Source organism: Corvus kubaryi, unplaced genomic scaffold, assembly GCF_017639235.1.
Source record: "Corvus kubaryi isolate FWS band 111438036 unplaced genomic scaffold, C.kubaryi_AGA036_p1.0 37262, whole genome shotgun sequence".
Classification (NCBI taxonomy): Eukaryota; Metazoa; Chordata; class Aves; order Passeriformes; family Corvidae; genus Corvus; species Corvus kubaryi.
Window position 1 is genome coordinate 1,158,033 of NW_024581078.1, and position 12,395 is coordinate 1,170,427.

Genomic DNA, 12,395 nt, shown 5'->3' on the forward strand with positions numbered 1-12,395 from the left:
GGGGGGGGGGGGGGGGGGTCTCACCTCTGCCGCGCTCGCGCCGCCGCCTCCTCCCCGCAGCGACTGCAGCAGATGCGGAGCTCGGGTGACGTCGGCTGAGGGGCGGGGCCCGCTATGCAAATTAGGTGATACGTCACGGGCGCGCCCCTGAGCGCAGCGCTGATTGGCTCGGCGGCGCGCTCTGATGGACAGCGGGCGGACTGGGGGGAGGAGACCCCCCCTCCCGGCGCGGTGGTGGGCGCCGCCCCCTCCTCCGGCAACGCGCAGTGGTGCGGTCCGGCCGCGCTTCGCGGGGCGCGGGATGAACCACCCCCTGCTCCGGCGGGGGTGTAGACCGAACCATTCCCGCTCAACGGGGGTCGAGGTTTGACATCGCCTGTCGCGACATGGCGCCCTATTGCGACGCCTCCCTGAGGCCTGCAGTCGCGGGCAGCCTAATCCTTCCCGTGACAGGGCGGCTGGCGCTGAGGCGGGGCTGCTGCGCAGGTGGGCGGCCATGTCCTCCCTCGCCCTGAGGCTCCAGCGGGGCTTAGGGCCGGCAGCATATGGCGGCCTCAGGGCAGCGGCCCCGCCCTGCCCGGGCCTGCCCTGCCCTGCCCGGGGCCCCGGGTGCCTCCCGGGCCCTGCCCTGCCCCGCTCGGGGCGGCGCGGGGTGACAGGGGGGGAGTCCGTGGTTTCTGTCCCGGTGCAGCTCTTTGCTCCTGGCCAGGCTCATCCCACACCCACAGCCCTGGAAGGACCGAGGCGCACACGGTGGGCACGGGGTGGGCAGTGGGGAGATTGACCACAGCCCCCAGTGACAGCGGGATGGCACGGACAGTCCAGCATGGGATGGACGCAGCCGTGGGGATGGACACAGGCTCAGGGATGGATGCAGGCTCAGGGATGGATGCAGGCTCAGGGATTGACCTGGCTGCTGTGGGCATTTTCCATCACCTTCCCCAGGCAACAGCCCCACCACCCTCCTCATGCTGCAGCCCCTCGGCCAGGAAAGGGGGGAAAAGGGCTTTTTCCACCAGCTCCTGCCCCGCTCCAGCCCAGCAGAGTCTGGCATGGATCTGGGTTCAAGGAGTTCTGAGAGCACAAAGCCTTGGCTGATCCTCTCCAAAAGGAAGAGACCAGGAGATAATCCAGCACCCACCAGGGATGGCACGGAGCCACCACCACCCTGTGCAGCAGCCGGCACTCCCGGCTGGAAAACCTCTGGGCTGGGAAAGAACCATCGAGCTCCCCAGGCCCAGCAAGGGGAGCGCAGGGCGGGCAGGGGGCGAGGGCCCCACGTGCCAGGGCAGTGCCACGGGTGGGGACGTGTTTGTGGAGATAAATCAGCGCTGCGAGCAATGCGGAAGAGCCGGGAACGGGCTCCGCACCGCGCCAAGCCGGCGATTAAATATTTACCTTAGCAGGTCGTGTTTGCCAGTGATGGATCGGCGTTTCCAGGGAGGAGCTCGCTTTTGTTCCAGCACGGAGCCAGGCCCTGCCCGGTGCCCGGCGGGAGACGGGGCCACCAACCACGCCGGTCCCTGGGGACATTGGCTGCGGCTCCCGTGACACAAAGAGGCGCTTACAAGGCTCATGTTTAGGGTGGAACAAACCGGGTTTAATCTCTGGAAGGTGAAGGAAGAATCCCGAAGGACCCTGCCCCAGGCAGGACACCGGAGACATGGGGGGGGGGCGGGGGGGTGGGGTCTGAAATGTGCAATACAAATGGCATTTTGAGTGATCGCAGAGCAGAAATGCAACTTTCTTCCCCAAAAATGCGCCTTTCCGCCCCAAAAATGTGTGCGAGCCTCGAGGAGGCTCGTAGTAAAAAGTGAGCTACAAAAGGCTTTAAAAAGTGAACCTGTCCCCAAATAAATAAACCACTGAGTCGTGCCCATGTTGTGCGCCGGTGCCTGGGGGTGCCACCAGCACCCTTCGCCCACCTCATCCCACCATGGGGCTGCTGTCCTGCAGGGGCACACCTGGAAAGGTGCTGGAATGCTCCTTCCTGGAGCCTTGCAGGGCGTGATGTCCCCAGGGCTGGGCTGGGGCCGGAGCACGGTGTCCCCACACCCTGTCTGAAGGGGACAGGGACCTTTCCCAGCAGCTGGTGGGAGCAGGGAGAAGGCCGGCATGGTCCTCGTGCCTGTCAGGACCTGCCCAGCTCCCGAACGGGGACACAACCTGGGTGCCTCCGTGTCCCTCCAGTGCCAGTGCTCCCCGCTGTCCCCAGCACCGCTCGGGGCAGTGCCCAGTCCCACGTCCCCTGGCAGCGAGGGGACCCACGGGCCGATGCCGCTACGTGCCCAGGGACAGGAATGTGACATTGCCCTCCGTGTCCAGGCACAGCCCCTGGCTACCCTCAGGCCCGGAGCACCCGCTGCCACCGTCCTTCGGCAGCGTCCCCTCCAGCGCCCGCCGGTTGTCCACGTCCCTGGGGCGGGGCACAGGCGAGTCCCGGTCCCCGGCGCCGGGGGACAGGCGCTTGGTGTCGGCCGACTCCGAGTCATCCGTGCCCGGTGTCTTGGAGCCGCTGTTGTCCTCGTCCAGGGGGCTCTCGGTGCCCTCCAGCTCCGTGTCCGACTCGCCCTCCTCCTCCTCCTCCAGCGTTAGCTCGAACTGGAACTTGTCGGTGGTGGCGGGGGACACTGCGGCTCCCTCGGGCGGAGGGGAGGGGCTGCGCGGGATCATGCTCTGGTACCACTCCCGGTTGTCCTCCAGCGTGTCCAGCAGCTCCTGGGCGTCGGGGTGCACGAGGTCGGCCCACGTCTCCCACAGCGGGTGGGCGATGAAGTCGATGAATCCCACCTGGGGAGAGGCAGAGCTGAGCCCCCTGCCCGGCCCTGCGCCCCCCACCCTGTCCCCAGGCTGCCGTCCCACCTGGGACTTCTCCACAGAGGCCGTGTGCTTGTCGCACATGGGGCTGACCTCCATGCCCTTCTCCCGCTCCCGGTCTCCTTGGTGGAAGAACTCCACCATGATGCGGTCGGTCCACTGCCGGTACAGCTCCAGCGGCTTCGTGGGGTTGCTGAGGTCGGCGCAGTGCACCATGTTCTGCAGCACCTGCGGGCACGGACACCGTGTCCTCTGTCCCCCAGGGCCACCCACGCTGTGCCACGAACTCGCTTGGCCCCCAGTTGGGGTCGCGAGAGTGGTGGCACCAAACGGGACATCCCGGCAGGCCAGAGCCAGGATGGACACCTGCAGTGCCGTGTCCCCACCTGGATCCGGTCGGAGTAGTTGTCCAGCAGCAGCACCCCCAGGCTGGTCACCTTCTTGGTCTCCACCATGGTCTTCAGATCCGCCAGCAGGTTCATGTGCTTGGACATGTCCGTGGCCAACACCTGGGCAGGGTGAGGTGGGAATGGGGCTCAGGCTGACCCCCCAGCCCAGACCCCCACCCCGGGGTGGTCCGGCTCCCCTGTACCATGTCGATGACCATTTTACGGAGCGTCTGCCTCTGCTTCCTGCTCAGGTTCTGGAAGATGTCGCAGTTCTCCTCCTGGAGGAGCTTGAAGCCCACGGCCAGGTGGTGATTCTCCAGCACCGAGGCATCGTTGTACATCAGGGCAAGCTCTGAGTCTGCGAGATGGCACTGGTCACCCCTGGGTCACTCCTGGGGGCCCCCATTATCCCCCAGGTCCATCCCTGTGCCCCAGCTCACTGGTGTTGATGAGGAACTGGTTGGAGACCCCAGGGTGGTCAACATCATGGATGGCGCTGGCGAAGATGGCAGCCATGATCTCCAGGTCCGTGAAGACAGCCTGGGAATGGTGGGAAAAGGCATTGGGGACGCGTGACGGCCCCGCCAGGCACACTTGGGTGGCCTCAGGTGAGCAGGAATCACCTCCAGCGCGGGTGTGGAGAGGAGGACGTGCGTGGACTGCGCCACGTCGGCGGCGTGCAGGTTGTTGTGGTAGGCCACGTCGGCGTGGTAGTGGTCCTCCAGCGTCAGCATGTAGGTGATGAAGGTGTTGACGGGGATGCGGAAGGTCTTCATCAGGTCACGCTCCTGCGGGAGACGGGAGGTGGCTCGTCCCCATCCGGGCACGGGGACAGGGACATCCCGGTGGGATGCTCACCTGGAAGATGCTGTACATGATGACGGTCAGCGGGCGGTTCCCCGAGTACTCGGCCACTTTGAACACGTTGAGCCCCCACTTGTTGGTGTCCTCCAGCTCCTGGGGACCAGAGGGACAGAGATCCATGGGGGGCTGGCGCTGGGGACCCCACGGTCGGGTGGGTCACCCCTGCCAGGGCCCACCTTGGCCAGCAGCGCCTCGTGGTCCGTGCGCACCCCAAAGCGGGGGATGCCGGCGGCGGCCAGGCTGGAGCTGTGCGTGAGCTTCCTGACGCCGCTGATCTGGGACATGGGGCGCTTCCTCCGCTCCTTCTCCTTGTCCTTGGCCAGCGCCGAGGGGATCTCCACCTCGTGCTGCTTGTCTGGGGTGACATGGGGGGCCATGAGCAGGGCAGGAGCACAAATTCCTCTGCCAGCATCCCCCTGGGTCACGCTGAGGACAGGCACAGGTCACACCGTGACAATTTGGGGGGCTGCAGCACTTTCCCTCACCCGCATCCACAGGCCTGGACACTCCTCCAGGGACACCAGAATGGCCCCAACAGCCCCAGTGCACCAGTATGCACCAGCATGCACCAGCACCCCCAGCCAGGACAAAAGCTGTGACACCTCTGAGGCACCAAATCCCACTGGGACACCTGGGAAACCCCCCCTGCTCCCCCCATTCCATTCCTCCACAAGAAACAAGTGGGACCCTCCACTTGCACCACTCCGGTGGACACCCCAGGACCCCGGGGGCACAAAGCCCACCCTGCTGCCAGCAGAGAGGTGACCCCAGGGCAGGGGGGTCCTCACCCAAGAAGGTGCTGGAGATGTACTCGGAGACCTGGTTCCCGGAGCGGCTGGTCTCCGAGAGGTGCGTCAGCTCCCGGTTCAGCATCCGCTTGAACTGTGGGTGGTTGGCAGGGTCAGCGGCGTGGGGGGCTGGCAGGACATGCTGGGGGGCTCTAGGGTCCCCATGCCCGCCAGGGTGACCGTGAAAGGGACCCTTACCTTGTTGGAGGCCATCTCGCTGACCGAGTGTCTGGTCTGCAGCGTCTCCAGCTGGTCCAAGCACCAATCCAGCTCCTCCAGGGTCTCCCGCGAGAGCTTCTGGTGAGCATCTTCTGCTGGGGGCACCCGCCAGCTTGGCAAGGGACCTGCCAGCGGCGCGGCCACCCGGCACAGGGCGGCCGGTGCCACACCAAACCCGGGGGCTCGCGGGCACGGGGGGTCACACCAGCCCCCGAGCGGGGCGGCGGGGGGCACGGGGGGACGCGGGGGTCGGGGTCGAGCATCCCTGGGCAGCGGGGCTCAGCCCCGTCGCGCTGTCCCCATGGCGTGGCAGCCCCGGCACGCGGCGTGCCACGCTGTCCCGCGGGGTGACAGCCAGCTCCGGGGGCAGCCGGGCTCCCGCGGGGCCCCGCTCACCGCCGGGCTTTTATTAATGGAAGGTTTGACGTCAACCGGAGCTTTTCCACCGCCGCGAAGGGCGGCCGGGCGGGAGGAGCTGCCGAAAACCAGACATGGATCCCAAAGGGCAAAGCCGCAGCTCTGCCTTGGCTTGGGGGAGGGGGGGGGGGGGGTGGTGTTGCTGCACCCCCCGGGGCACGGCGGGACACACCCTGGGGACACAGGGACAGCCAGCTCGCCCCAAAATGTCCCCACCACCGTCCCCCCGGCACTCACCGGAGAGGCTGGCCTTGCTCCCCGAGGGCAGGCTGCTGCTCGATCCTCGCCTGTGAAACACGGGGGGCTGAGTGGCTGGGACCCCCACAGCGGTGCCCCCCGCTTGCCATGGGTTGGTGTCCCCACTCAGGTGACATCCTCGCCCTCCCACCCCCCGGCCGACTCACTTGATGCCAGCGCGGTCCTGGAGGTGCGTCAGGTTGCTGCGGACGGTGCGGAGGCTGGCCAGGACCTGGGGGGCGAGAGGGGGCTGGGCTCGGGCGGACCCCCCCGGGACACCCAGCCCGGTGCTGGGTGCGGGCCGCGTCCCCTCCTGGGCAGGGCACAGCGTTGGCACCTACCTGGGCAAAGGGTGTGACGATCATGTCTTCTCCATGCCTGAGGGAGCAGAGGGAGCGTGAGGCTCGGGGAAGGGAGGGGGGTCCCAGGGGAAGTGGGCTGGGGGACACTCACAGGTCGCTGGCGATGGAGGAGTTGCGGGACATGGCTTTTGGGGACAGGTCATAGTCGCTGTCGGAGCGGTACAGGAAGGACTCGCGGCGCTGACCGTGGGAGAAGGTGCCCTGCAGGACCAGCCCCGCGCCCGGGCTGGCCTGGGGGTCCAGCGCGCCCCGGCCGGGGGGTCCATTCTCCAGGTCGAAGCTGTGAGGGGAGAGGGGACAAGGCTGGCACGGGGTGGGTGGCACAGGGACCTCAGCCCAGGGGATGCTGCCAGGTTTGTCGGGTTCTCTGTGCCACCATTCCCTGCACACTCTGGCTTGGTGAGCCCTGTGGTGACACTGGTGGCCAGTCTGGCCCTGCTGGCCTTTTCACCTGCTGCTGAGAACGGGCACAGCTCGGTGCACATGGACCCTCTCAGCTCCCTGCTGGCACAGTGGGCTCTGGGACTTGGGACACTGACTAGCAGAGCCAGGCTGTCCCATGTCACCCAGGACCCGCTGCCCTGAAGTTCCCAGCTCCAGAGACCCCAGGAAGGGCTGGCTCCTGCCTGTCCCTCCCCCTACCTGTCACCAGCACCATGGTCCCAAGTCCTCCAAAGCCCCAAAGCCTCCATCAGCCCCGTCTCGAGGTGCCGTGTCCCATGGAGGGGACAATATCCCAGCCACGGCACAGAGCCAGGGGACATCGAAGGACAGAAACCGATGCTGAAGCCAAGCCCTGGCCCTTGGGGACATACTGGCAGCAGCCCAGGGGCACCCCAACCGGAGTCACCTGGCAGCCGTGTGCATCCACGGGGGGATGCACAGGGGACAGGGATGGTGACCCTGCAGTGTCCCCAAGCTGGCCGCGGCCGCCTCGCTCCCCCTCCTGCTCTGCTGGCCCCGGGGTCATGGGAAATGCTGCACGCAACAGGGACTCAGCGAGGGCCATCCAGAGCCTGTCCCCTCCCGCCGCCGCCCCCACCGCCGTGGGGACGGGGACAAGCCACCCCAGAGCACTGGGAAAGCGCAGATGCCACGGGGGCCACCGTGTCCCCTCGGGAGCCCAGCACCTACCCGATGCAGGAGTGCCTCCGGGACGGGCACCGGCTGCCCGGCAGCATCGTCCCGCTCCGGCAGCCCTGGTGGCTGTGGCGCGGCCGTCCCCGGCAGTGGCAGTGCCAGCCGGCACCGCGTCATGCCATCCCGCAGCCCCTTGTTTTCCTGCCTCGGCTTCCCATCCCCGATGGTACCGGCGACACAAAGCCGCATTGTCCCTCCGACGGCCCCGCGGGGTGATGCCCGCGTCTGTTCCCGGCCCCGTGCCACCACCCCTGACCCCGCTGCCGCCGCAGGGGACAGCCCCGGGGGACACGAGCCCCTGCCACGGGGCTGGTGCCCAATTAACCCCCCTCGCTTCAGTGTTAATGACCTCCGAGCGGTGTCCGTGGCCGGCGGGGGGGCCGGGGCCGCTATAAATAGATGCTGTCGCTGCTGAGGACGGATGTGCTGAGCCCCACGGCGCCCCAAAAACAACCCCACAGAGCTCCGAGGTGGGGAGGGCAGGGAGGAGCCGCGGTGGGTGGGTTGGTGCCTTGATTTGGAGGGCAAAGCTCCCCTCCGTTCCCACCGGGCCAGCCCCCCGCGGGTCTCTGCCCGGCCATGGCTGCGATGAGCGGTGTCCGTGCTCAGCCCTGCTCGTCCGGCGGCTCCCCCCTGCCCGGCTCAGCCCCCGGCCATGTGGGGACGGACACCCGCTGTCCCCTCCTCGTCCCCCGCGTCCCCCTGGGCCCACAGCCCCGAGGACGTGCCACAGCTCCGGGGGAGCCACTGCCGCCGTCCCGGCAGCACAGCCCGGGGCCACCCCGCCCGCGGGGACCCGCCAGCGTCCCCCCCTTACCAGAGGGGATGCGCCACGGTGAAGCGCCGCTGCAGGCGGATGCTCTGGTTCATCAGGAGCTTCCTGAAGAGGACGGGGGAATTGCGGGGGGAACTGCGGGGGGACGCGGCCGGAGAAGCCCCCGGCGAGCAGTGCGTGGTGGGCAGCATGGCCCGGCTCAGGGACCCCCGGGCGGGCGGCGAGGCCCCGCTGCCCCCGGTGCGGAGCAGGAAGCGTGCGGCTGTCCCGGCCCCGGCAGCCCCGGGAAACTTTCCATCCCCCTCCCGCCCTGCGCCTGGGAAATTAAACAACTGTCTGGCTCCGGCAGCCGGCGCAGGGAGCGGGTCCCCCCCCGGTGTGCCTGGCGGCCCGGGCACGTGGCCCCTCGCTGGCCCGGTGCCACCGGCCACCCTGCTGTCCCCGAGGCGGCAGCTGCTCCTGAAAGGGCAGGGGTGCTCTGCCTGGACACGCAGAAAAATGCCCCACGGAGCCCCCAGGGACCCAGACGCACGGAGCGGACGTGCCACGGTGCCACTGAGGGACACGGCTGAGCACGGAGCATCCCAGACACACGGTGCGGCTGTGCCACGGTGCCAACAAGGGACAGAGGGACATGGCTGAGCCCGGAGCATCCAGAACTTGCAGTGTGGCTGTGCCATGGTGCCACCAAGGGACACAGCTGAGCATGGAGCATCCCAGACACGTGGTGTGGACATGCCATGGTGCCACTGAGCGACCTGTGAGAGCCAAACCCACTGCACGTGGTGCCCCAGCCCCTCCCTGGTGCTGTCCCCTCCTGGAGTCACTGCCGAGTGGAGCAGGGAGCAGCAGGGTGAGGTCCAGCTGGTGGCAGTGACACTGTGGGGGACCCACCAGCCTGGCCATGGGAGCTGGCACCTGCCCAGGCTGATGTAGCAGGATGTGGATACCTGCTGTTCCTGATGGCCACAAAAATATCCAGCAGCCGGCAGGGAGCCACGAGGGACGCAGCAACAGGGCCCCCCCGCCACGACAGCACCGGCAGGGACCCCAAAACCCACCGGATGGGAGTCCTGGGGGGCTGCAAGCACGACCGTGGGGACATCAGGGCAGAGGGATGTGGGGACAGAGGGACATCAGGGAATGTGGGAGAGAGGGAAGAGCCCCCTGTGCTGGCTGGCAGCCAGCAGCCTCGGACAGCAAGGGCTGGACTGGCCGCAGGACAGCCAGTCCCCGTCCCCAGGACGGCCAGTCCTTATCGGAGTGTCACTGTGCCCACGTGTCTGTGCAGGGGTGGATGACAAGTGACACCAGAGCCACGTCCCTCGGCTGTGCCAGCTCCTTGCTGTCCCCACAAGCCGGGCTGGGAGAGGCACGGGACAGGGGGAATGGCCCAAAAATAGCCCTGCAGCAGCACAGCCGGGGCCCAGCCACCGCGGGAGGGACCGAGGTCACCTCGGGCAGGGCGTGAGGAGGATGAGGAGAGGGAATGGGGATGGGTGGTGGGAACAAGGGGGGTGAGGACGGGGGTGACAGGGATGGGAGTGATGGGGACAGCGCGGTGGGGACAGTGGGGGACAGGAGTGTTGGGGGGTGACAGGGACAGACAGAGGGGTTAGTCCCCAACCCACCGGGTGCTCTGCCCCGGTGCCGCTGTCCGGCCGCCGGTGCTGAACCCGGGAGCGTCCCCGCCAGCCGTGCCCTGCCCGGTGACCCGTTCCCGGTGCCACCGGGGCCGGCATCACCACCCCACTCCCCGTCCCGCCCTTACCGGGGGGGCTCGGACTCATCGCCGCTGCTCGGGCCGCTCTCCTCGATGGTGAACACCACCCGGGCAGCCTCGGGCTCGGGGGCGCGGGCCGCCTCGGCCAACCGGCAGCCCAGCGGCGGCAGCAACGGGGTCCCGGAGAAACGCCGGCGCACGGCGCCCACCGCCGCTCCCGGGCCCGGGCCCGACGGGGCGGCCTCGGCGGGGTCGCGGCAGCGCTGCCGGGAAACAGAGCAGCGGTGAGGGGCGCGGGGAGCGGTCCCGGGGAGGTCCCTGCCCGATCCCGGTCCGGGGGTCCCGCCCGGGCAGCGCCCCCCGCCGCCGCCGCCGGTACCGAGCGCCGGTAGCGCGCTGGCGCCCCCTGCTGGACACGGTGCGGCGCTGCAGCCGGTGCACCGGGAGCGGCTCCGCCCGCAGCGCACGGAGCCGCCGGGAGTCCCCCCGTCCTCCTCCTCCTTCTCGTCCCGCCGCCACCGGAGGGGACCCCCCCCCGACTTCCCCCGGGACCCCGCCGGAAAAACCCCCGGAGCCGGCGCGCAATTACGCAGAGGTGAATAATAATTAACCGCCCATTAAGGGGATAATTAACTCCCGCTCAGCGCCGCCAGCCCGGTTATTGCTGCCTGGGGGCCCGGCGCTGGGACGCTCATACCGGGGACACCCCTGGACACCCGGGACACCCCTCGCCCCCCCCGGCGGCCCCCGGTGCCGGTCTCACCTCCGTGCCGAGGAAGGGCAGCGCTGTCCGGCTCCGTCTCATCGCCGTCCCTGCGGGGGGAACTCCGGCAGCCGCGGCCGGGGGGGTTCGCCGGCGGGGTCCCCCTTCCCGTAGCTGGGGACACCCCAGGGCCGGGACACGCGGGCTCCTCCCCCCGTTGCTTTCTGGGCACCGGGGCTCGGCCGGGCTCAGCCCCTACCTCGGGTTTCGGGCCCCCCCCGCCCCACTCCCGGTGCTCCCGTGGGCTGGATGGGGACAGGGACGTGGATCTGAGGCCACGGGGATGGCCCCCAGCCCGCAGCACCCACCAAGTTCTGAACCCACCGGTGCCACGTTAACGATCCATCCCGGACACCACTGCCCACCGTCCCCGAGAATCGGGGCACACCGGCTGCACGGCTACGCCCGCAGAGCCCCCCAGGACCGAGCCCCCCGGGATTTGCCAGCACTGGGAGCGGCCTCATCCCAATCCCAGGAGCTGTCGATGCCCGGCACGGGGGTCCCCGCCGCCGCCAGCCCCCCGGCCTCGCCCGCAGCCCCTTACCGGTGCCCGGTCCTCGCGGCGAGCGCGGCCTCGGCCGAGTGCAGCGGAGCAGAAGGAAGGCGACGTGCGTGCCTGGCCGCTCGCTCCCTCCCATCCCACCTCGCCGGGGGGGCTGCGCGGCTCCCCCCACCCCGGGCACCACCGCCGCGCACCCCGCACCCACCCCGCCGGCCCGGGAACACCCCGGGGCCGCCAGCCCGAGGCGGGGGACCCCGAAAGCGGCTGGGGCCTCCCCCGGGAGCGGGGGTTTTCCCCGGGCAGGCTGCAGAGCACATGGCAGACGGGAAACCAGAGCCAGGGCAGCAGCGTCTTTATTCAGCAGCGTGGGGAGCCCGGGGGGCTGCGGCGGGGGCGTCACCGGGGGGAGGGGGGAGTGACGGGGGACCCCTCCATCACTTTGCTCTGGGGAAGAAGAGAGAGAGAGCGGGGTGAGTGACCGCACCCTGGACCCGCTGCCCACCCAAAACCCCCCTCCTCGCCACCCCCGGCCCCCCCACGCACCATGGGCACCTCATCCAGGTGCTGGAAGGGGAGGGTCCCGCGCTGGGACAGCCGCACCAGCAGCACGGCCACCCCCGCCAGCAGCAGGCAGACGGACAGGGAGATGACGACGACCACACCAGGGCTCAGCTCAGTGGGGTGCTGCTCTGTGGGGGCGAGACGGGCACCCCGTTATTCCCCCTGGCACTGCTGAGACTCGTGTCCGGCCTTCAAGCACCACGGAGAAAGATGAGGCTCCAGACCAGCTTCAGTCATCCCATTGCCACCACCCCATCCACCACAGACCTGGCACCCAGCTCCTGTGTCACCTCCACCCCTGGGGGACCAGCCCAGGGCCCTCCCTGGCAGAGGCAGGGGGAGAAAAGAGGAGCCCTCAACAGCCCCCCAAGGAGGAGGGAGCAGCCAGGGGGCTCTGGCATCACCTTGGGACCTGCACCCTGAGCCCTCCTGTGGGTGCAGCCCCAAGTGGGGGGTCTAGGGGGGATCCGTGCCCATACCCAGGTCCCCCATCTGCCCAGTGCCCCCCAGCCTGGCTCTCACCAGAGTTACCAGCTGTGCTGCCAACAGCTGTTCTCGTTCTGGAGCTGGTGGTGACAGTGCTGGTGCTGTTGGGAGCCGGGCTCACGGTGGGTGTGGGGGAAGCAGGCCCAGAGGGCCTGGGTGAGGATGGGGCTGGTGTTGCCGTTGAGTTGGATGGATGCTCTGTGGATCTGGACACGCTCGTGTGGGATGGAGTTGGTGCTGTGGTGGCATTGGATGAGGGTGTCAAAGGTGTTGTTGATCCTGCTGTCCTGGCTGAAGATGGTGCCGTGGTGGTGTTGGATGAAGATGCTGGAGGTGCTGTTGATCCCGAAGT

The 12,395-nt window shown here is 68.8% G+C and overlaps 1 protein-coding gene and 2 long non-coding RNA genes across 8 annotated transcripts in view; 1 reads left to right on the top strand and 2 right to left on the bottom strand.

Annotated features, from left to right (window-relative positions):
- Window positions 1–132: 132 nt before the first annotated feature.
- LOC121662833 lies at window positions 133–1,875 on the top strand. Of its 3 annotated transcripts, none has more exons than XR_006015431.1 (2): window positions 133–486; window positions 1,404–1,875. It is a non-coding gene; the product is annotated as an uncharacterized LOC121662833 (long non-coding RNA). The 3 variants fall into 3 exon arrangements; XR_006015429.1 differs by lacking the exon at window positions 133–486 and adding an exon at window positions 497–753; XR_006015430.1 differs by lacking the exon at window positions 133–486 and adding an exon at window positions 497–753 and having other exon boundaries at window positions 1,407–1,875.
- On the bottom strand, window positions 1,579–9,903 carry LOC121662825 (cAMP-specific 3',5'-cyclic phosphodiesterase 4C-like). 4 transcript variants are annotated; one of them, XM_042024430.1, is made up of 15 exons: window positions 9,780–9,903; window positions 6,185–6,373; window positions 6,073–6,109; window positions 5,899–5,963; window positions 5,732–5,781; window positions 5,057–5,172; window positions 4,859–4,952; window positions 4,247–4,425; window positions 4,065–4,163; window positions 3,830–3,994; window positions 3,647–3,746; window positions 3,410–3,564; window positions 3,204–3,326; window positions 2,863–3,045; window positions 1,579–2,790 (listed from the first exon to the last, which is right to left on the bottom strand). In XM_042024430.1, the coding sequence occupies exons 2-15, from the start codon at window positions 6,214–6,216 to the stop codon at window positions 2,281–2,283; spliced, it is 1,908 nt and encodes a 635-aa protein (XP_041880364.1). In that variant the 5' UTR covers window positions 6,217–6,373; window positions 9,780–9,903; the 3' UTR covers window positions 1,579–2,280. The 4 variants fall into 4 exon arrangements, with proteins under 4 accessions (XP_041880364.1, XP_041880362.1, XP_041880363.1 ...); XM_042024428.1 differs by lacking the exon at window positions 9,780–9,903 and adding an exon at window positions 8,051–8,308; XM_042024429.1 differs by lacking the exon at window positions 9,780–9,903 and adding an exon at window positions 8,051–8,305 and having other exon boundaries at window positions 5,057–5,169.
- A 1,428-nt stretch (window positions 9,904–11,331) lies between these two features.
- The window catches only part of LOC121662832, a 2,490-nt gene continuing 1,426 nt past the window's right edge, over window positions 11,332–12,395 (bottom strand). The window contains exons 2-4 of the long non-coding RNA XR_006015428.1: window positions 12,080–12,395; window positions 11,540–11,685; window positions 11,332–11,440 (exon numbers count right to left, since the gene is read on the bottom strand). The exon at window positions 12,080–12,395 is cut by the window's right edge and continues 232 nt beyond it. This is a non-coding gene — a long non-coding RNA (uncharacterized LOC121662832). The remainder of the gene's footprint in view (window positions 11,441–11,539; window positions 11,686–12,079) is intronic.

Excerpts from the sequence above, each read along its gene's own strand:
- LOC121662825 (XM_042024428.1), bottom strand. The coding sequence starts at position 8,199 with ATGCTGCCCACCACGCACTGCTCGCCGGGGGCTTCTCCGGCCGCGTCC. Across the intron at positions 5,964-6,072 it reads TCGTCACACCCTTTGCCCAG|GTCCTGGCCAGCCTCCGCAC; the intron begins GTAGGTGCCAAC and ends CTCGCCCCCCAG. Across the intron at positions 3,327-3,409 it reads GTAAAATGGTCATCGACATG|GTGTTGGCCACGGACATGTC; the intron begins GTACAGGGGAGC and ends CACCCTGCCCAG.